The 21,556-nt window shown below is 42.5% G+C and overlaps 1 protein-coding gene across 4 annotated transcripts; it reads right to left on the bottom strand.

Moving 5' to 3' along the window:
* Positions 1-3,831: 3,831 nt before the first annotated feature.
* Positions 3,832-20,386, bottom strand: rbl1 (retinoblastoma-like 1 (p107)). Of its 4 annotated transcripts, none has more exons than XM_012829419.3 (22): positions 20,115-20,386; positions 18,838-18,971; positions 17,980-18,180; positions 17,133-17,197; positions 16,651-16,779; positions 16,358-16,512; positions 15,802-15,866; positions 15,407-15,593; positions 14,244-14,410; positions 13,814-13,926; positions 13,581-13,684; positions 13,102-13,248; positions 12,757-12,921; positions 12,178-12,337; positions 11,227-11,490; positions 10,818-11,008; positions 9,033-9,209; positions 8,767-8,838; positions 8,173-8,263; positions 7,618-7,769; positions 5,480-5,638; positions 3,832-5,235 (listed from the first exon to the last, which is right to left on the bottom strand). In XM_012829419.3, the coding sequence occupies exons 1-22, from the start codon at positions 20,271-20,273 to the stop codon at positions 5,065-5,067; spliced, it is 3,228 nt and encodes a 1,075-aa protein (XP_012684873.2). In that variant the 5' UTR covers positions 20,274-20,386; the 3' UTR covers positions 3,832-5,064. The 4 variants fall into 4 exon arrangements, with proteins under 4 accessions (XP_012684873.2, XP_012684874.2, XP_031423817.1 ...); XM_012829420.3 differs by having other exon boundaries at positions 11,257-11,490; XM_031567957.2 differs by having other exon boundaries at positions 13,102-13,239.
* Positions 20,387-21,556: the final 1,170 nt, after the last annotated feature.

The following is a 21,556-nucleotide window of genomic DNA, read 5'->3' as shown; positions in this document are numbered from 1 at the left end:
AGTCTAGTTTGCCTGAACCCGGAGAACCCCGTCTCCGGATAGCACTATCGTGCAGACGAACGCACTGTATCCGCACACTGTATCCGCACTCCCTCGAATCGGGGGTCCAAAGTGAGTAAACTCGAAATCCGGTGGCGGGTTGGTGTTCGTATGCACGCTATCCGCAAACCTAATCGGATTGCCCCACGTGATCGCATCATTAGACCAGCCAGAACAACGGACACAACCGGCATTATTTAATAACTGAATGGGTTGCCATGGCGCAGTGAGTGTGGTAGCCAGTTATAACAGCTCTCCAGTTTAAAAAAATTAATTCTTCCTATTACTTTGCTGCTTTTCCACGTGAATTTCCCTAACGGGATTAATACAGATGTATCTATCTATCTGTTAGGAAAGGGATGACATTAACAAGCCACACTTTAATCTATCACTGTTTAATCTATTTGCATCAGACCATTTTTCAAAAACCAGTTTATAAAAGTGTCAGCAATAGCCTATATGAGCAAATCTGACGTGAAAAGATTTTTTATTATAGACGGAAGTTTCAAAACGGTCTGGAATAAAGATGAATGTTACGTTACATGTTACAGCGATAGCGATAGCTACTAGATAGCGTTAACGTTACTTCAGAGGTAGCCTACAGTACGTGAAGGACAAAGCCCTCAACAATAGCCTACATTTGTTATTAGTAATAAAACCATGAAATTGGAAGCAATTGTAAACCATGAAACATCCAGGATCCACAGCACTTGCATTGTGGTCTCTCGTGCTCAAGCTCAGCATCTCCATAAAGCACAGGCACACTCAGACACTCAGACATGTCATGTTGCACATTGCTTTGTTGCACTGTTCTAAACTCTTTATTATCAATAACAAATATAATCATTTTTCGCTTAACCTACAGTCTGCTCTTACCACTGATTTTATAAACCACCATAATGTGTTACTGTGCAGATTAAATGTAGGCTATGCGGCTAAGCTAAACGTTGCTAGTTGGAGCTCAACTACTGTCATATGTTACTTTATTAGCATGCTCCTGTCTTCTTCTCCGTTTTCTTCAGTTGTCTGTAGCACCTTAAAGCGCCACCAACAGGCGTGGGGGATGTACTACAGCTGAGTCAATCGGATTCGCTGGGTTCATGTGCACGCGATTCAAAAAGTTGATATGTGTGAAAAATGAACCCGGGTTCAGGCAAACTAGGCTTCGTCTGCATGAGGCCTACGACGCATGAACACAAGTGTAAATGCAATTGTGTTGTCAATTCACATGCAACAACTATGTAGGCAGAAGTATATAATTGCACACGACCAAAAACCAGCAAGGTTTTGAAAAGCAAACAAACGCAAATAAGAACCCAAGGAAATGAGAGGAGTATGTGACATTAGCTGGACACAGCGATCAGATCTCACTGAACACTGGACACACATTTTAATACCAGGTTTAAATGTAATCGGGTTAAAATCATATCATAATATATCTAGATACTATCTGGATACCAGACGTATTTTAATGCCAGGTTTAAAAAAGCCCCACAGAGTATGAATGTGAATACTCAAATGTTAAAATTACTATAAATGCCCATCCCTACTAGTAGCCGTGATAAATCAGTTAAGGCTAGCTCAATGCTTACCTGCTCCTCAGAAAAGGAGCCAACTAATTATGTTTAAACATATACTGTATAGTTGCACTGACTAGCTGTCTGCTGCGTGCAAATATGCCCTTTGAAATAATTATTGTTATCTATGTTAACTATGGGTTGAATTCATGGCGAACTTGGTACCTTTGCCGAATGGATGGTTGCTGTATCATCTTCTGACACAATTGAATACACAAGGCTCATGCAGCCATTTTCAGTACAAAGTGAACATGAGGCAGTCTGCCCTGTGTCTTTGTCAAACAAATGGTTGTTGTGGCAAACTATTCTTGCACAGGTTAAAGTGTTTACGTCCATGTAGCTTGCAAAGAGTAAGCCTAAGAAAAATCACGGCGCAATCACACTTGCATTTTCTTGTAAAAAGTCATCTTTTGTTAGGCTAGCTTTCCCGCCTAACATACAGTATAGGTTAAACAGTAGGCCCTGACCATATTATACAAGTACAAAGTAGGTTATGAACTCATCTCCAAATAGGATATTTATAGGTTAATGCTGCCCTTAGGACTACAAGGCTTTCAATATGCAGTATGTGTTTGTTGTAAACTGGTAAAAAAAAAAAACACAAACCAAGCAGGCAAAATCCTCTATTCTCAAACAGCTGAAGAGCACATATTTATTCCATAGTCCTGGCCCACAGGGAAATAATCACTAACCTTATATGTGGCTGGTTCCACTGTAGTGTTGATTCAGCAGAGGGAAAAAAGGCTTACACATATCATCCTACGCATGTTCTGTATAGTATAGTGTATCCTGCATGACCTTAACATGTCAAGCATTTGACTCAGTACTTGTGAAGAGCCTTTTTTGCATTCCATCAGCCATTTCCTTGTGTTCCTAGGATCAAGGCACTTCCAACAAAAATCCAACAAAGAACAACATATTTTGACATATGAATTATTTACTAAACTGTAGGCTCTAGGTCTTCCCATTCTCTTATAAGCCTAACATGGGTGCCTCCTACGTGGCTTAATAGTAAAAGCCTGCACCCTGAGAGGAGCCTAGTGCTACTTCCACATCTTTTTGCTGTACTCATCCACAACCTTCAATCAGTAGGCTACTCCTCTTCCTGACCGGCAGCCTGAGGCCTCCCGTCTCCTGTCAGGATGGGCCGGACTGCCGGGAAAGCCAGTCTTGATCCACTCATAATCCAACCTGACCTTTGCTCAAGCACAGCCGGATTACAGGTCAGCTCGCTGGCTAGATGATAGACTGGCTGCTCCAGGTCAGCTGGTCTTCACTGTACTCTGCTTTGGGTTTGCTGTTAAGCTACCTGAACACTGAACCGTTTGATCAGTCACTGGTCTGAGAAGGCTGGTGCGTCTCGTCTCCAGGCCCAGTGAAACTGATGTAACATTTAAAGGACGCGTAAACACACCCTTATCTCCCCGCAATCCCCAGCAGCCCGACTCACAACAAAGGTAGCTGAACCCAAGGCTGTATGCCCAGAGACCTTGCTGCTCCAAAGAGAGGTAGAGGATCAGTGGGAAGTTACACTACTGTATTAGTGACAGTGCCCGTGTCTATACGCCCATTTCTGTGAATGGATGCACAGCCCAACACAGCAAACATGCCTGAACAGCCAAATGTCACATAGCACTATGGTAACATCTCAAACAGAGTACATTGATATTAAAGCCAGCCCTCTCACTTGCATTCATTTGTTTTATGGCATTGTTTCAATTGCTGCATATGTTCAGTGACTAACAGAGTAACCCAGACAACTGCAATTTATATTTACAATGGGAGATTTGAAAACATATATAGTACACTCACCTACACACTTAACTGTAGGGATGCATCCGTACCATCTGCCCAGTTTATATGTTGCTTTTCAAACACTCCTTCAAAACTATTTACATAATATGATACACATTTCTACACCTCTCTGTTTGCTTGAAAATCAGGAACACTGATTTAGAGCTTAATGATGCTGAAAATGAGCCCTATGGCAATACGTAATTGAATATGTAGTTAGCCAGGAAAATTATCTTTTGGCGCCATCTAGTGGAATGATCATGAACTAAGGTAGGCCATGGCACTTGCAATGCAATTCCAATCACGTCCAACTCGTGATGATCATCTCAACTGTATGTAAAGATCCTAGGGGTCTTCATGATGAAGACAAATATTTCTGGAAGAAGACATTAGTTCTCACATTTGACAATAGTAATGGCAGTAGGATAACTAAAGTGTTTTATTAATGGGCTTAATATTTTCTGTAAAATAATGTGTTAGATATAAAACACATTTCACTTCAACCAAGCACACATTTCCATATACATATAAAAGGCACTGTTTAGTACAGATGTTTTAAGGACTAAAACAGCATAGATTAAAATGTAAGAGGGTATTCCTTTAAGAGGGGAATAGACATTTGAAATAGCATATGGTGGGCAACCAAACAAAAAGGCAATTTTAACAAAACGCGAGTTAAGATTTCTTGCAAGGACAGCACACTCCAGACACCAAACACCAAATGGTCATGACTGAAAAGATGGTACAGTGTTTGTCACTGTGGCTACAGATTAAAAACAAAGCAGAATTTGCCTTTCATAATGTCCCAGAGAAAGTTCTCCACTAGCAGAAATAATAATAACAATAATAATATTAATTAAAAGACAAAAGTAACTTAAACACTGATTCCACGTTAAAACTTTTGTAGAGATATTTTCCTTTTTTTTTTTTTTTTACACAACATAGTGATTTTACACAACATAGTGATTTTACACTCCTGACAAGAAATTGTTAAATGAATTACAATTGACTCCAAAAATACTGTTTGCATTGGATGGAGGGAGAATAAAACCACAAAACACAATCTCCTTAATTAAAACAACTTTACAAACAATACAATGTATATAAAACAACAGTGTAGATGCTACACAATAGTATAACATGCTGCTCCTTGGAAGCAGCACTAAGGACAAAACCAGCCTCTGCTTTATCGGCCAGAAGTCCTCCAAGTCTGTCTCAGAGACCAAGCCCCTGGTCACAGCACAAACACCAAACAAGCCACACAGACGTCTGTGTGTGTACCCACCTCTGCAAGTGTGGGGAGAGAACTGCCCCTAACCCTGAACAGCGACAGAGGGCGAGACGTTGGGTGCTGGACCTTGATCTCATACCGACAAAGACTGTACAGCATTAGACATATGCTGTAAATGGAGAGACATGATATGGAGCTGGTGTCTGCAGCAGTTTGATTACCCTCATTCATTCAAACCTATCTCCACCAAAAAAAAAAGAAAACTACCAGAAGCCCCCTTCTTCTTGTAGACTGTATATGTTGTATATATTGTGGGTCTTTTGTACATGATAAGTAGCAGTAGCAAAGCCTGAGTTCTGGGGAAAGTCGATGTGTTTTCTGGAGCAAGGCTGGTGCTGATCTGTAGGGGGTCATCATATGGGGTCAGTGGTGGGCCCGCTCGCTCACCACATCCTGCAGGCGCTTGAGCAGCACGTCCTCGCTCTCCTGGCACAGGCGCTTGGTGGGCGACTCCGTTTCGTCGCCCTCCATGGTGAATGCACGCTTCTTGCTCACCCCTCCTTGCCGGATCATGCGGTTGATGTCGCTCAGTTCCTGGAAAAACGGTAAAAAAAAAAGTCTCAGTTCCACTTCTATATCACCTGATGTATCAAATGTGCTACAACGTCTAAGCCTGTGAAGAGTAACTTGCTATAGATAAACAAGAAATTATAGAAATGTAAGAAAATGAAAAGCATTCGTCACAACATTGAACAAAACAAACAAAAATGTAAACACAATATTTTTGGGGAATCTCTGGGGGCACAGGGGTGACGAGCCTCAGGCGTCAGGGCTTTACCTTGGAGGGGCTGCCACTGAACTTGTATGTGTAGCTGGGGGTAAGGCAGGGGCCGTTCTTGTGGGGGGAGATGTAAATGGAGTGTCTCTGGGAGATACGGCGGGGGGACAAGGGCCCGGCTCGCACGGACGGGAACGGAGACAACGGGGGTGCCTCCATCTGTGTGTGGGAGAGGGGGAGAGAAAGAGAGAGAGATTACAAATCAAACTAACTGCCCCAACACACACACACCAAGGTTATTATAGTTAACGAAAACTAACGAAAAAACGAAAACGAGGTGTGATTTTTCTTTTCGTTAACTGAAATAAAAATAAAAACGAGGCTTTATAAAAAAACGATAACTAACTGAAACTGTATTGTGTCTTTACAAAACTAACTAAAATAAAATAGAATTATAGAGAAAATGTCCTTAGTTTTCGTCTTTGTCAATGTATTTCATAGATGTCAATTGATTTCATACATAGCGTCTATCTTCCGCCGTACCACTTTTACTACACGCCCCTCACCTGGTATTATGGCGGCAAAAGTCGGGAGAAAGCGACAGAGTCCTATTTGGGATTACCTGGAACAGTAACGTGCGGTGAGGTTCGTGGCTGGTGAGGCACTGACTCTTTCAGAGTCAGATTTACAAATATATAAACCCAATACAGTAGCTTAAATCACCATTCAATTGGCAGCTTGCACATTGACTACTGGTTGTTTTTCATATCAGCATTCTAACATAGGTAAGGTGGCTACATACAGTTGGCAGCTGCTAGCTTGTGATGAACTCGTGTTAATATGTGTGATTATGTACAACTTTAGCTGCAATTTAAGTTTAATTTCTCAAAATCAGCTCACCAAAGTGATCACAACCACTTGTTTGATGTTAAATGGCTTTACATAGACATTAAACAATCCTAAGAGAACGGGAAATTAACGGAGCAAGGGCTTTCTCTGATATCAATGTAATGTTAGCGAATGAGGGGTGAGATACCCCCCTGCTAATATTTAGTCTCCGCTGTACGTCCAAAACCAAATCTATTCTTGAGGTTCAAAATATTCTCAAAACATTTTGGCTTTGGATGTGAGAAGTCGATCGAGTTATCTTCTGTCCCGTCGTTTCAAGCATTCATTTTAGCTACGGCATTGGTCTCCCATTATTGATCAATTCACGTTTTGATTGAAAGTCCAGTTATGAGAAATGTTTTAGCTTAGCTATAGAATCTTCCATTTTCGTAGTCAATGTCAAATATAAGAAGAGTAACGGCAGAACAAGAATAAACCCGACCGGTGGGCTCTCGCATGCTCCCTTTATTGAAGCAGAGGTAGGCTACTATTTGCCTCCTCTCCGTGCTTTTTCACTGCGGCTTTACGTCAGATCAGCAAAACTAAATAGGTTCTACGCATGCGCTCAACCTAGTTTGTGAGGGATTGCGCAATCTGAGATGAGGCACAGCTCGTCGCTGCCTCACCGTCTCGCTGTCTCCTGTCTGTTTGAACAGGACATGCGCAAATTCTGTTTTTATTACATATTATTTATTATAGCTTGTATCTTCTATTCATTTTGAGCATTTTGTTTTGACTGCCCCCCCCCCCCCCCCCCTTGGTTTCTTGCATTCCGCGGTAAAGACTAAAACTAATACTGAAACTAATAAAAACTAAACTCAAACTAAGCATTTTCAAAAAATAGAAACTAAACTAAACTAGCAAACCCGCTTTAAAAACTAATTAAAACTAAACTGAAATTGAAAACAAAAAGTCAAAACGAAATAAAAATAAAAACTAGTGAAAAACGCAAAACTATAATAACCTTGACACACACAAACACACACAAATGGAATAACTTCAGCTTCATCAGATGATCAATGCTCTTGTGTGTTTCATGATGCATACACAATGATAAGACTCAGCACAAATGATGAACCTACCGTCTTCTGAAACAACAAGCCGGCACTGGAATAAATCTCACACCGGTGAAAAGGTAGGCAAGTTAAGTGCCAGGTTCACTTATGAACATGTCAGGTATTGTGATGAAAATAGGCCATCTCCATTTCATCTCCCATTTCATTCGCTCAGAGTAGAATTATTAGCCTCCGTAGTGTAAACAAATGTAGAAATCAATAGATTTCACTTGAAGTGTGAGGAGATTTACATACCCGGTTTTCTGCACTCTGTGTGGCGTATTTGAGGGCAAAGCCTTTCATCTTCAGGACATACACCGAGTTGTAGAACTGAATGAGGTCACCACGCTCCTCTTCTGATTCACGCTCGCCGTTCGCTGTGCGCTCACCATCTTTATTTCCGTCCACTGGTGAGAGATAAGAGAGACATTCAACATTGTTTCCAAGAATATTTCCCAGAAGAGCTTTTTTTTAAAAACGCCAAAATAACCTGCGACAATGAAGTGCCAAGTCCACTCCAGATAAAGTGACACAGATGCACTCATGGGCAGTACTGCGCACGCTTAACCAGGACTTGGGACCGCAAAAGAGCCTCAGGTCCTGACATTCTCACTAGCCTCTATCAAGAAACCCATCTGTTCCTTAGCCAAATTTTATCAGTCTGCATTTCCCCAGGTATTTCACAATGAGCAGGCTCCGCAGGGCACAGGTGCAGCTAGTAAAATGATGGATTTTTCGAAGACTCTCGACCCCTTCACCTGGACACAGCAGGGGAGGGGAGAGGCAGGAGACGGGGTTAAGTGTAATTACCCTCCTCCGCAGGCTGGTCCACCTCCATGTTCTCGTCGGCTGCTGCTACCGCCTCTTTGTAGACCTTCCTCAGGAGGACACTGCGGTACACCTGGAGCGACAAGCAGGCAGAGGAGCAGTTAACACACACACACACACACACACACACACACAATAACGTCCTTAGCAGATCTTATGAGCCATAATGCTGGCAAACTACAAGGCTCTACACAAATGATGAACGATCCATGATCTGAAAAAAAAAAAACATGCTTCTTCTATTCACATTGCATTCCCTTCCTGTCTAATCTCCCAAACCTCAAACCCATGAATGCTGACAGAAGTAGGACTCTTCTTTTCTGAATATTTTCACATATTTGCCCCATCTAGGAACGTTTTTGTTAACAGCCATTCGAATACGGCAGCTGCAGGCTAGGCAATAGTCACTGTTAGACAACAGACGAGGGGCCTGGACAGCATCGTGCCATGACCATGCCGCCACACGGACATCAACAACAACACTGCAACTTGGAGGGCTGGAGAGAGGGAGGCTGCCGGTGTCATCTGTCTGACAGAGGCAGAGGCAGAGAGACAGAGCTAGAGGACTTTGCTTACATGACTGCTGGCTTGTGGCTGGCTACGGTAACATTTCATGATGTCCTGGAAAGCGTGGTCCTCTTTTGTTATCTATGAAAGAAAAGAGAAAGAAACATTTTCAGTCTTCATGATGGATCTCACACACAAATAGCATCTAGATAAAAGATATGGCCAATTTTCTGCAAGGTAAGAAGAGTCCTGCTCAGTGAGATTATCTACAGGTTGAGGTTGATAGATTAAAAGTGCAATGCTGCACTGGTGGAAAAGAATCAATAGTGGGCTACCTTTGAGATGATGTAGATGGCACAGAGGAGCAGCTGGTCCAGGTGCCGGTCCTTCATGAGCTCAGTGCTCTGTAAGATGGAGTGCTCAAAGCACGTCCAGATCTTCCCCCGCAGCTCCGGGGAAATGTCCAGCTTCAGACACAGGTCCCGCAGACGCACGCTGGCCAAGTGGTACACCTGGGTAGAGAGACAGGCCGAGATGACCGCTGTCAGGTAGCTCAGATGGCAGATTGTGACACAAACACGACACAAACAGCACCAGACTTAACTCCCTAATACATGTTCTATGTTCCTTGTGATGTAAGCCAGCTGAATTGGGTAATTGGATGTGAAATTGCCAATATGCCTAATTGATATGAAATCTCTGTTGTCATTTCTGATGAATGCTAAATTACAGTGGTATGCAAATGTGAATAGCTAAGCGAGTAAAAGATGACCTGATTTCCAAAAGACACGAAGACGACACAATTCTTTACTATTTTGAGCAAGGTTATTTTTTTCCATCTGTTACAGTTTCGAAATAACAATAAAAAAAAAAGGTCTGAAGCAAAAGTTTTGGCCCCCTGCATGGTCGGTACTTACAAACACCCCCTTTGGCAAGCATCACAGCTAGCATGATCAATCCACCCCCACGCCTAACAGTTGGAGAGGTGCATTTTTCATGAAATTCTAAACCCTTCTTCCTCCATGCATACTTTTGCTCATTGCAGCCAAACAGTTCTATATTAACTTATATATATATTAACAGTCCACAGGACTTGTTTCAAAAATTTATTGGGGTTGTTTAGATGTCCCTTTGCAAAACTCTGACGTTGAATTTTGTGGTGACGGGTGAAGGTGGAAGGGTTTTTCTTCTGATGATTCGTATTTGCGCAGGTTTCGCAAGTTTTCTTGAAGGTCTTTTGCAGTTCTCCTAATGATGACTGAACAAGCCATAGCCCCAACAAGCTAATTAAGGTCTGACACCTTGGTAAAAGTTATGGGAGCTCAAATCTTTTAGGAGTACCATACAAAAGTTTGGGCATACAAAAGTTTCTTTTCACTCTAAAATTGTACAAAACAAAAATAATACTCAAATCTTGCTTAAAATGTTGAAAAGAATATTATCTTTAACTGTATGCCTTTCTGAGATCAGTTGAAACTTTGGGATATTTCAACCTGGGCCCTATTTTTAGATGTTTTTGGGTCCAAACTTTTACTGATCAAAATCAGAGTTAGAACGCTATAACCTGCAACCGCAAAATGGCTATGCAATGTAATCCCATGGGGCAAGCATCGGCATCAAAGTACACCGCTTGTTTTCCCCACTGACAGGCTCATAATGTTATTATAAGTGTCTGATAACATGGAAAGGATCCCTACAGGTGTCTGTTTGATTAAAATGCCATCTACTCAGTTTTTTTTTTATCTTCTTTTAGTTTCTTTTTTATCTATTATTATCATTCCCTGTTTTTTAATGCACTTTATCTGCTCATTTGTAAAGCACTTTGAATTGCCAATGTATATGAATTGTGTTATTTGAATACACTTGCCATGCCACAGACATTTTAACCAGGGGTACCCAAACCCATGCCACTGTATGTTCCATGTCCTTCTGTGATGTAATAAGAGTGTGTGTGGAGCACAAATCTCATCTGATGACCTACTTAACTGATGTCTGACAATCTCTATAGATGAAGGAAGGAATCCTGAAATACATTCTGTTGTGATTTCAGCCAATTGAAATCCATATAGCATGTATCCTCCAGCTGGCTGTCGCCGGCGTTCTCTCCTCGCATTCCTCACCTTCCTGAAGAACAGCGCCAGTGAGCCCGTGCGCCGGGGCTTGTTGGAAACCTGGGGCTCGGGGACGGTGGGGGCGGGGGGCGCGATGGGCCGGCCGGGGGAGGCCGTCAGCAGCACCTGAGCCGTGAGGGGGCTGACGTCACTCGACTGCACCTGGATCACCGTGATGCCGCTCATGTCGTTCTTCACAGCTGGACAACACAACATGGCGTCAGCAACAGGGGTGGCCAAACATAATCATGCGCCATAGGGGCACAGATAATCAGATGCAGCCCTGGTGTTACACAAAACTACAGGATAATATGTGTAACGGACACCTCAAATCACTGCAGGGTGTTGCACTATGGATACAAGTATTTAGTGTTAGTAGTGTATGTTAGTGTTAAAGGACCGGATGTCTCACACACACCTTTGACAAAGAAGGGTGAGGCACCCATACCTGGCAGCGGTATATTGAGCTGCTGGCCATTTGCTGTGGCCATAGAGAGCACAGTGGTGGTCTGTGATGATAGTGTGGCGTCGTTCGACGTAGGGATGATCTTGATGGGGGTGACAGAGAACCGCTTGATGGGAGACTGGGGCTGCATGTCGTCCCCGAACAGGCGCCTCTTGGCACTGCCGGCAGTGGGTGAGCTGTAGCGGTCGTGCAGGGAGATGGGTGAGGGTGGAACGTCTGAGAGAAGGGGGAGGGAGGGAGAGAGAGAGAGAAAGATTCATTATTTCTGGACTGTCATCCATTCCATTCCAATATATTGTTTTACTATACGGCTCCTTAGAATGCTGTAGAAAGTAGAAATCGTATTGAATGGGACATGCCAACGTATGAAGTATGACTGCTGCCATTGGCAACGGGTTTTGTGCTTCTGATTCACATTTTTCAGTCAGTAAGTCAGCAAGTAATACTTTATGTTGCAACGCAACACCTGAAACTTAAAGTTCTATTTGCGTAGAGAACTAGTTTTTCTCAGCGGAAGCCATGAAAGCAATAAAATCATTAAAATGAAATATTTATACTTATTATATCATTGGCAAGTAACCATATAATAAGTGGGATAATGTATAGTCCGCCAGTCAGCATCGGAAAATAAATTCCTTCAGGGCGAAACGAGACCCCTGTTCATCCTGTGGGGATTTATTTTGCAATACTGACCAGCGGACACTAACTAAGTCTTCCAGTGATAAATTAAATGGAATCAACTGAAGCAGATAAAATATGCAACATACTTAGATTTACGTTTATTGATTTAGCAGATGCTTTTATCCAAACTGACTTTCAGTATAGGGAAGATATACACATGTGTGTTCTGTAGTTATCAAACCCATAACCCTGTGCTGGTGGAGGGGCCTGCTTGAGTCCTACCTTTGCGAGCGCTGGCCCCCAGACCGGTGCGCACCTCTCTGATGCGGGGGTGGATGATGGGGGAGAGGGCCACCAAGGGCAGGTGAGATGGACCCCCACCACCACCACCTCCGCCGCTGCTGCTGCTGCTGCCCGTGTCAAAGTTGCTGGCAAAATTCACCTGGGGGGAACAAAAGTAACGGTTACATGCGAGACCACGGATATGTGAGATGATGGATAGAAACATTTCTATATGTGAATGAGAGTGTGGTTAAAAGAGTTCAGAGCCGAGAGCCAGGCTGAGCAAGTAACTGAGTATACCGTAATTTCCAGACTATTAACCCGGGTTTATACATTGATTTTGTCAACTTTCTGCTGCCCTGTGGTTAATGGAATACATGGGACTATACATGGGAATGCATTTTTTTCGTGCCTAGCTGTGTGAGAAGTTGTGCAAGAGAGTGTGTGTGTGTGTGTGTGTGTGTGTGTGTGTGTGTCCCTCCTCTACCTGTGGGAGCTTGCTGTCGTCATCCTTCAAAACAAAGTTCTATCTGTGTGTGAGTGTCTGTGTGAGTGTCTGTGTGAGTGTCCCATGACTACCTCCTCCACTGAGGGGACTTTGTTGTTGGCAGTTTTGAGGACCTCCCACAGCACTGAGTCCCTGCTCCAGGCCCTGCTCTCCAGCACCTGCTCCTCAATGCTGTTCAGGTGCTTCACCATGTCCCTGGACAGGCCTTCCTCAGAGCGAATGAAGACCTCAATTACCTGCAAAAATACACACATACACACATTAAACTTACATCTCTGCTAACACATATCCAAGTTCAATAAATATCCAGAGTGTGAATTACTTTTTGGGGGGGGGAGTGTGTAACATGATTACTCTCTTCAAACAGGGTTCCTTCTTCCACATTACAATGGTGTAGGGATCAACAATATACATGCCTTATAGAAGTAATATGGTTGTAGTTTGAAGACTTCAATAATCCAGGGAAAGGTCTTCTGGGAACTGTAGGCAAAGAGCACCACCTCCAGACAGCAGGCCATCAGTGAACAGTGGAAAATGTCCTGCTCCAACAAGACCTGACAGCACTGCACAAAGTCAATGAACTCTTCTCATCATGGAAGTGTACAGACATAATACAATAATAAATAAAAAAAACTGAACGGGCTATGCCCTATTTCTTCAGATTTAGATCTTAGCCTCCTGCATTCATGTTTCACTATTACTATAGATATTATTCCTCATTTAATTAATTAACTAATATGAAGCTAATTTACAATGAGTCCCTCTAGTACAAATAACGTAAAAATATGGTCTGGGGTCAGACATCGCCATCAAGTTCAAATCAGCCATTTTCCCTCAGCACTGGATGTTGAGCACAATCATGTAAATGTCTTAGATTGAGATAGGAGTGACTTACAGCCATGTCTTTTCCTTGGAGCCTTTTCATTTCCTGAGCCATGATATTCTCCAGAATCTTGTAGTACAGGATTTCAGCCAGTTTCAATCGTTTTTCTGCAAAATCTGGTTGTAAAGTTTGGGGTTTATTATCAGTGTGTGAATACACAAATTCCTGGTAATTCTAAGCTTTAAAAATAAACTCTACACGCATCATCATAAACATGCTAGGTTACATGACATGACATGTCTCACCCATATGTGAGCCTGGCATGTTATCAGACTGTTTGGTGTAGTTCTGCTTGAAGGTCTCCCCCAGGGTCTTCACACGATTCTGAATAATGTCAGCGGGGTCACGAGAGCACGTCCTACCAGACACACAACACATCAGATGCCCGCTTACCACTTACAGGGTTACCGGAGTCATATAAAGCATGCCTACCCGTCTAGGTTAGTACGTACTAAAACAACTAGTCACCAAGGAATCAAATCTCAGTTACGTTTATCTGAACTCATTCATAGGAGAACGTTCAGCTTAAAATCCATGACCGGCGTGTTTATTTGACATTCACGTGGCCATATTCAAAATCAAAATCAATTTGAAGATGATACAAAAAGTAGTTGCTCATTTAAAACATACCTCAAAAAGTCACAAATTGTTGCATAAAAAAAAAAGTGAGCTCACTTGAAGATGTTGAGCAGGGCCTCGCTGGGCGTGTTGCGCAGGCCGGTCACCATGCTCTGCAGCCGACTGACGCTCTGGGTAGCAGAGGACACGGGCGTCACCAGCAGCTCCTTCTCCTTCAGGTAGCGCCGCCCCGTCAGGGGGGTAGAGGGCGCCAGAGAGCGTTTCTGAGGGCACATTCACATTTCTTCAAGTAAGACAATACACAATCAAATCTAGAAACACTGTGCCCGTAAGGCCAAGAATAATCTTTCTGCATGTCACAAGACAGTATTTTTGAAACAAAAATGACTTGTCTATAAGCCGTTTGTTGTTAGCTCTAGCTTATTCTGGTAGTATATCCATATGCGCGTATGGAGCAGAATCCTTATGAAGAAGCCACTGAAATTGCATGGAGCAGAGCTGACCTTATTGGCTTAAAAGCGGAGAAGACAAGGCAGCTATATCTTTTGCAACTAACTCTATGCTATACATTTCATATTTCAGTTCATGAACATTCAGACATCCACATGAATTTTAGTCCCTGAATGGGTTACTCGGGTACCCTATGACAGATTAAATGAGTCTTTCATTTTTCTATTTCTATACATCTTAAAATAAATTGTACAAACATTAACTATTGGAAATGATTTGTTTTACATGTAATTCATGGGGTTATCATGTATCTTTGTGCAAAGGTTCATGACTGAATGACAGGAAGTATTAGTTGCTATGCATTCATTTCAAGTTACACATCACAAGACGGACAGTTGATTTTCTCCAAACTTGATCTTCTGTTAAGATGATAATACCTTCAAACATTTGGCTAATTTCTATGGTTTGGCTGCACCAAATTAAACAAATTACCTCTTATTTAGATAACTTTAAGATTAAAAAAAGATAATTAACTGTAAATATATTAGAATATCCAAAACAGTTTTTGACCAAACTGGACTCATTTTGAGGTGACACACCTTATCTTTGGCCATGAACACTCAACTACTGGTACACTGCATAGGCATCCAAACAAATATCTAAACCAAACAAACAAACTGCCCCGAACAAACAATGTAGAACATTCCCTCTGCCCACTCCTGAGCTTACAGTACACGATCACCTGATTATGGTGCAATTAATAGCCATCCTTGAAGCATTTCCTGTCTTATTAAAGTGATATCTGGTACCTTATCAAAGTGCTGCTGCAGGTTGGATTCCACCTGCATCCTGGCAGACATATGTCCCCCCGCCGCTTCAGCCGTGACCTTGCGGGGCGTCCCAATCTCCTCGTCAGCATCGGCTCCCAGGAACACGCGCTCGTCAAAGTCCCCGACAGTCAGTACGTACTCTTCATACTCGCGGTTAATGGCTTTACTGCAGAAATTACACAAACAATCAACACCTATTTTAAGTACAAAACACTTACTTGTGATATTTTGCTGAATGCATTCACATTTTGTGCCAGAACATGGCCTGCTAACAGTATTTTACTAGTCATAACAGAACCAGCATCTCTCAATATGTACTGGCCCATAAAAAGAAGATTATAATGGCATAGGCACAGAAGTCAACAATAACTTACTTGTTATCGATGAAGTTGGATGTATCCAGCAGTTCAGTCAAGTTGTCATCATTTCCTTTTAGTATCTGAGGGTTGACAGAAAACCAGGGTTAGAATGATAATATGGTCCTTCTACCTCAGTGGGTTGAACAACACAAATACAGAAAGCACCAGCAACACCAAAGCTGCGTGTTTATATGAACAGCAGTAGGAATACGTTGAGTTGTCAACATATTCATACTTTTCAGTTGACTTCATTAAAATAATATATCCAGCCCATGGCAGCAAGCAGCCCCATGCATGATCTGGCCTCATGATTAAACCCAGTATCAGCCATTACTGCAGTAAAAATGACACTCATTTGTCACAGCCTCGACGCCACACTTGCCACAATAAGCCTTGGTGCCAAGTGGAAAGCAAGTTGCTTTTTGGATCAACATTCAGTAGTTAAGAAAACCCCAACGACCCCCTTGACTGCCTGGCGGTGGTACACAGACTGATCTATATTTTCAGGTCTGCAGTCAATTCCTGACGTCCCAGTATTGGAAGACTACACAAAAGGCTGAAATGGACTGACCTTTCTCTCAAAGAGGCGTTTGATGTAGGGCTTGAAGTAGTGCTCCTTGATGCCTTTGGCCTCCACCACCAGTCCATCGTGCAACTCGCACAGCTTGTCAATCACGCAGGGGGGCTGTCCAGAGGAGGCTGTGTCGGGCCAGTCTTTGGGTAGCCCTGGAGTCGCCACAGTAACAAGGAAACACAACAAACACAGCCTGTGATGCCACGTCTGCACGCCCAACAGTGGTTCAGCACAAGGAAGAGCAGTCTTGGGTTCTTTGGATCATTTATTATATCTGCACATTGCCCTACCTTTGAAGAGAGGGTTGATAAGGTCTTTTCTGTTTGAGCAGAGCATGGCATTGCCAAACACCAAGTCCAGACAGCACAGCAGGAGGTGATACGAGTTCACCAAGTCATCGCCAATCATTTGGAAATTCCCTGGTTGTGTGAAATGAATGACAATGGTTTAATGAGTATTTGTGGTACTATTTTACAGTATTTTTAGTAACTTCTGCTATTCTACTATACTTACTTCCTACTGTTATTTATGAATACTACTATACTTATTAATTACTACAGTAAGAGATCAGATTAATTCACCAGAGTCCACACCAACTGTGCAATGTGTGGTACACGTGTAAAACAATTGGTAATTTTGGAAGGTTTCTGATTTTGGTTAATAGAGCCGCAGGTGCAGCAGATTTACGGTTTTTGACATTTTGGTTTTGTGAACCGTTATGTCCTGTAACCTTTTTTTTAAAAGGATGATGTTAGCTGGCTTCTGTGCTTACCCTTGGTGTACACAAAAAGTGTCCAGCAGAACTTGAAGACATCACTAATGTGACAGGGAAGGCGTCTAAAAAGGAATCAACACAGTTCAAAGAGATTTAACTGAGCACAATGCCTCTGAAACACTGTTTTAAAGCATACAGACGCTCCTAGTTTGAGAGCAAAAACGTCAGGCGGAAACCAAGGTCACATGCGTACTGTTGTCTTTAACACTTAACAAATATTAAAGGTGTTGACAAAAGGCACTAAGTAAAGCCGAAGTTAATCAGTGAAAGATTTGGTTAAAGCAGACCAACAGCAATGCAGAGCAATCCCTTTAAACGGAACGTGTCAGAGGAGATAACACTGCAATATCGCCATGGTTTCTGGACAGTGTTTGCTAGGAGCGCCTCTCCAAGGAAAAACACAATAGCGCTTCTTCTGTTGTTCAAAACAATTACATTCGTTGACACTTCCCTGGCCACATTTTACAGGGCTTCCCTAGGGTAAGCTGAGAAAATCTGTGGACACGAATTCGAACATCTGTGGGCATGGATCGCAAAACTATGGGCACAGATTTTTTTTTTTTTTTTGTGTCAGATGACCCTACAGGGGCTTCGTAACATCCCTTTGAACGGATTGTTATATTGTTAATCAGGGAATGTAGTTTTGAGCTTGAAGTAAAAAAAAAATACAAAACAAATACAAAATGTTACAGTTTTGCCACACTTCGATTCCAAAGTATAGAAGAGTTGTAGAAGAGACCTTTAAAGACACAAACTGTTTCAGCTGGGAGGAACTGCTTGTGCTTATGCGGTCTCTTATACTGGCTCACACGGCCAGAACACATGGAGGAGAGGACGAGCTCACCTGTGTTTCCTGCTTCTGGGCTGTCGGGGTGGCTCCCCTTGAGGGTCTTGGAACATGTCCATGAAGATTGGCTCAAATTTGCGGAAAATTACAGTGGATACTTCGAAATTCCTCTCCAGGCGGCTGATGCGATTACGAAAATCCTGGGACAGGTTTGACATGTCTGACCATTTCTTCATTTTGCTGAAGAACTGAATCAAGCTGCCAATAAAAGGGATGCCATTTTTACTATCATACAGTGAATGAGAATATATATATATATATTTGATAGCATATGCACACACACACCATAAAGAAATATCTAGTTAAGTATTGATGTAACGTATTTAGGAATCGTGTCAAATTTAATTCTAACACTGCAACAATTTCAATGAGTGAACTGAGATGGCAGCTTTAAGCATTATAGCCATTATTTACCTTCAGGTCAAGAGTGTGTTCTGTGTGTTTACTGGAAGGATGACCATTCAGTAGAAAGAGGGTCTTGCTAAAGAGGCTGGGAAGCTTAGTGTCTAAACAAACTTAATGTCCAAGCTCTGAAAATAATGTGAACCATTTAACTGATTAATAGGCAACGGAAAGGATTATCCCGTTGTTCTGTAGCTCCAAAATATATTTTGTACTTATTCAAACCAGGGGTTGGGCTCCCAAGGAGCTTTGTGGTGTTAAATCCTCCTGTTAGAGTAAGTTTGAGAAAACAGGCTACCCTCCTGAATTTTTTATATTCAGTGTCTCAGTAATAAGGATCAAAGCACTTCATAGCTTTTAGAAACCCAAACCGGTACACAACGTGCACCCCATATCACACAATCTCTCCTCTTGTCACAGAACTACTAAACGCAGAATACTCCGTTCACTCACCTCAGCTTGGAGGACCTGAGGATTCTAGTCAGAGACACACAGTTTCCCTCCATGAGGCCCTTGCCCACAGTCGGGGTAGAGCCCTTTCTGCAGGCTGCATACAGCGAACAAGCCAGCCAGTGAACAACATCGCCCTGCAGGGAAAGATTATCATGAGTAACTTTTAGAGGGGTGGTATTCAAACCATGGTGATTCTCCATGGAAACTTGAAACATTAGAGGATTCAACTACTGACAATTCTTGCAAACTGACATCCCTATGCTGATTAGGACCAATGCAGCATGATCAACATTAACTGAATCATTACAGCAAACATACCTTAATACTGTCACGATGAATAGAATAACAGAAGAGATATATCAGATGCAAATACTAAAATGCAGACATTCAATGGCCTGTCTGACAAAATCAACAAGAACTGCTTCATTGTGTTTCTTGGCTATTTTCTGGGTGGGTTTACAAAGTACTGCAACATGTAGGATCTGCATTACAACAGTCATTCTGAAAGGGTACTAAAACAGCTAAACTTATTTTGATGACTGAAGTTAAAGTACACTGGCAAAATCTTTGTTGACGTGCACAATGTGACAGCCATTTTTAAAAGGCATGACGTTGGATTATAAAACACAAACACATCTTACTAATATCGAAACTGCTTGAAAGTCCTGACATCTGACACAGAGCACTACGGCCAGCTCGCTCTCTTATTTACAGTGTGCAGACAATCTAGAGGGACACTCAGAAAAACATTGAACCTGCGTGCTTCCTTCAATCTTTGCTCGTATAGATGCGCAACTGGGGGGGGGGGGGGCAGGAAGACTAACTTCGATAGCTAGCGACTGCCTGCCCTTTAAATTATGAATCAGCGAACTAGCTAGCTGCCTAGCCAACATAACATAGCATAGATCACAGCTAGCAGTATCCTTCCTCTAAAGTACTATAAGCAACAATGTCGTCGTCAAGTGACTACTATATGCCAAAGTAACTAGCCACTAAAGCTAAGTCAGTCGTCACACATTGTACTGCATAACTGAACCTCATGTCGCAACCGTGTCAAAACAGACAGCTGATTATCCATCGCACACTTCGCTAGCTATAATTTCCAAGTTCCAGCGACTGACCGTTTTAAGTTGGATAGCAAGCAACATTTGACTTCACAGTTCGATTATTTGGAGTTATTTCTCTCCACCAACTGACAGCTTTACCAGCTTTTCAGACTCAACTTAGCTACCACGCTAACCAATAAGCTAACTAGCTAGCAAACTGATGAGTCCTACCTCCAGAGTATATGTATTCCAAATCGCAGTGAAGTTTTGCATGGCTTCAGCTGCTGTTTCTTCGTCCATATTCAGCTCTTGACAAAGAGCTTCGAGACTCTTCCGAACAGAGCTATCGTCTGTTTTCCCAGACTCGGAATCAGATTCGTCTCCCCGCATTCTGAAAAGGTTTTCAAGAACGATACAGACCACAAATGTAAATAAACAACGCACGGTCTTCAGAAACCAGTTCCTAACCCCCCAAACCTCCGACTGCTATCCCACAATGCCAAACGATCGACTGGCGCGAAAACTCTCTCCTCAGAGCCAATCAGAGAGTTTTAATTCCACGTGATGACAAAGACAGCTGTTGTAGCTCGTTAATCCCGCCACAAGAGGGGGCATTTACGGCGGACAACGCAGAGCGAACTCTTTGCTAATGGAAATTATGCCGGTGGCTCCCCTGTCGAGAAGAGTAATGTTTTAGTGGTAACGCGGCTTTATCTTTCTTTTGACTCAGGTCGTTAGAGCGTTCAGTCAAGGTTGAGTCTACATAAAGTGCTTGCCAGCATAAAGGACTAATTTTCACTTCGACTTGATCGACTCACCTGGGGGGTATTCCAAGTACGTACTTTAGTGACAACCCTGGGTAAATTAACACGTAGTAAGTGGTAAACCTCCTAATGGAAGAACCCGATGGCTTTGTTTGGATAGGAGAATGAAGCTATCGGCTCTTCTATTAAGGGTTACCACTTACTCGTTACTAGTTAATTTGCCCACGTTTGTCGTGGAATGGCCATCTTTTCAGTGGGATCTGTTTTTTTTTATATACAGTGTAGGCCTATATGAAGTTCAACTGTAGATACTGAGTGACACCAAAATATATATATATATGTGTGTGTGTCACATTATATATATATATATATATATATATATATATATACACACACACACACACACACACACACACACACACACACACACACACACACACACATATATATAGCCCCTGGACTGTGGCGAGTCTCATCCACCTAACCAGTGTTATGAAGAATCTACCCTGATGGGTCTATTGGGTCTATGATAGATCCATTTGTGCAGATCAGCAGATGAAAATAGGACCATTGCCAATGCCATTTATAGCAAAGAAACTTGACACTAGGATTACCTCTACCCAACCAAGGGGTAGCCAGTGACACTAAGAAACTGAACAAGCTGATTGCGATGGCTGGCTCTGTGCTGGAGAACTCTGGAGTCTCTAGAGTTGGTTGTTGCGAGAAGGATGAACAAACTGCTCAACACAATGGACAACACTTCACATTCCCTGCACAGTGTACTGGTCACACAACAGTGTTTTCAGTTGGAGGCTCCTTCAACTCTGTTGTAATAAGAACGACTCCAGGAAGTCATTCTTGCCCACTGCAACAGTAACATTTTTAATGAGTAACTCCCCCTTGTGCTGG

Source organism: Clupea harengus, chromosome 5, assembly GCF_900700415.2.
Source record: "Clupea harengus chromosome 5, Ch_v2.0.2, whole genome shotgun sequence".
In the NCBI taxonomy this organism is placed as follows: domain Eukaryota; kingdom Metazoa; phylum Chordata; class Actinopteri; order Clupeiformes; family Clupeidae; genus Clupea; species Clupea harengus.
The sequence above is the reverse complement of the archived record's forward strand: the minus strand, read 5'-3'. Positions and strand labels throughout refer to the sequence as shown.

Excerpts from the sequence above, each read along its gene's own strand:
- rbl1 (XM_012829419.3), bottom strand. The coding sequence starts at position 20,273 with ATGCGGGGAGACGAATCTGATTCCGAGTCTGGGAAAACAGACGATAGC. Across the intron at positions 18,181-18,837 it reads CTCAGGTCCTCCAAGCTGAG|CTTGATTCAGTTCTTCAGCA; the intron begins GTGAGTGAACGG and ends TTTTATTGGCAG. Across the intron at positions 11,491-12,177 it reads GGGGGCCAGCGCTCGCAAAG|ACGTTCCACCCTCACCCATC; the intron begins GTAGGACTCAAG and ends CCCTTCTCTCAG.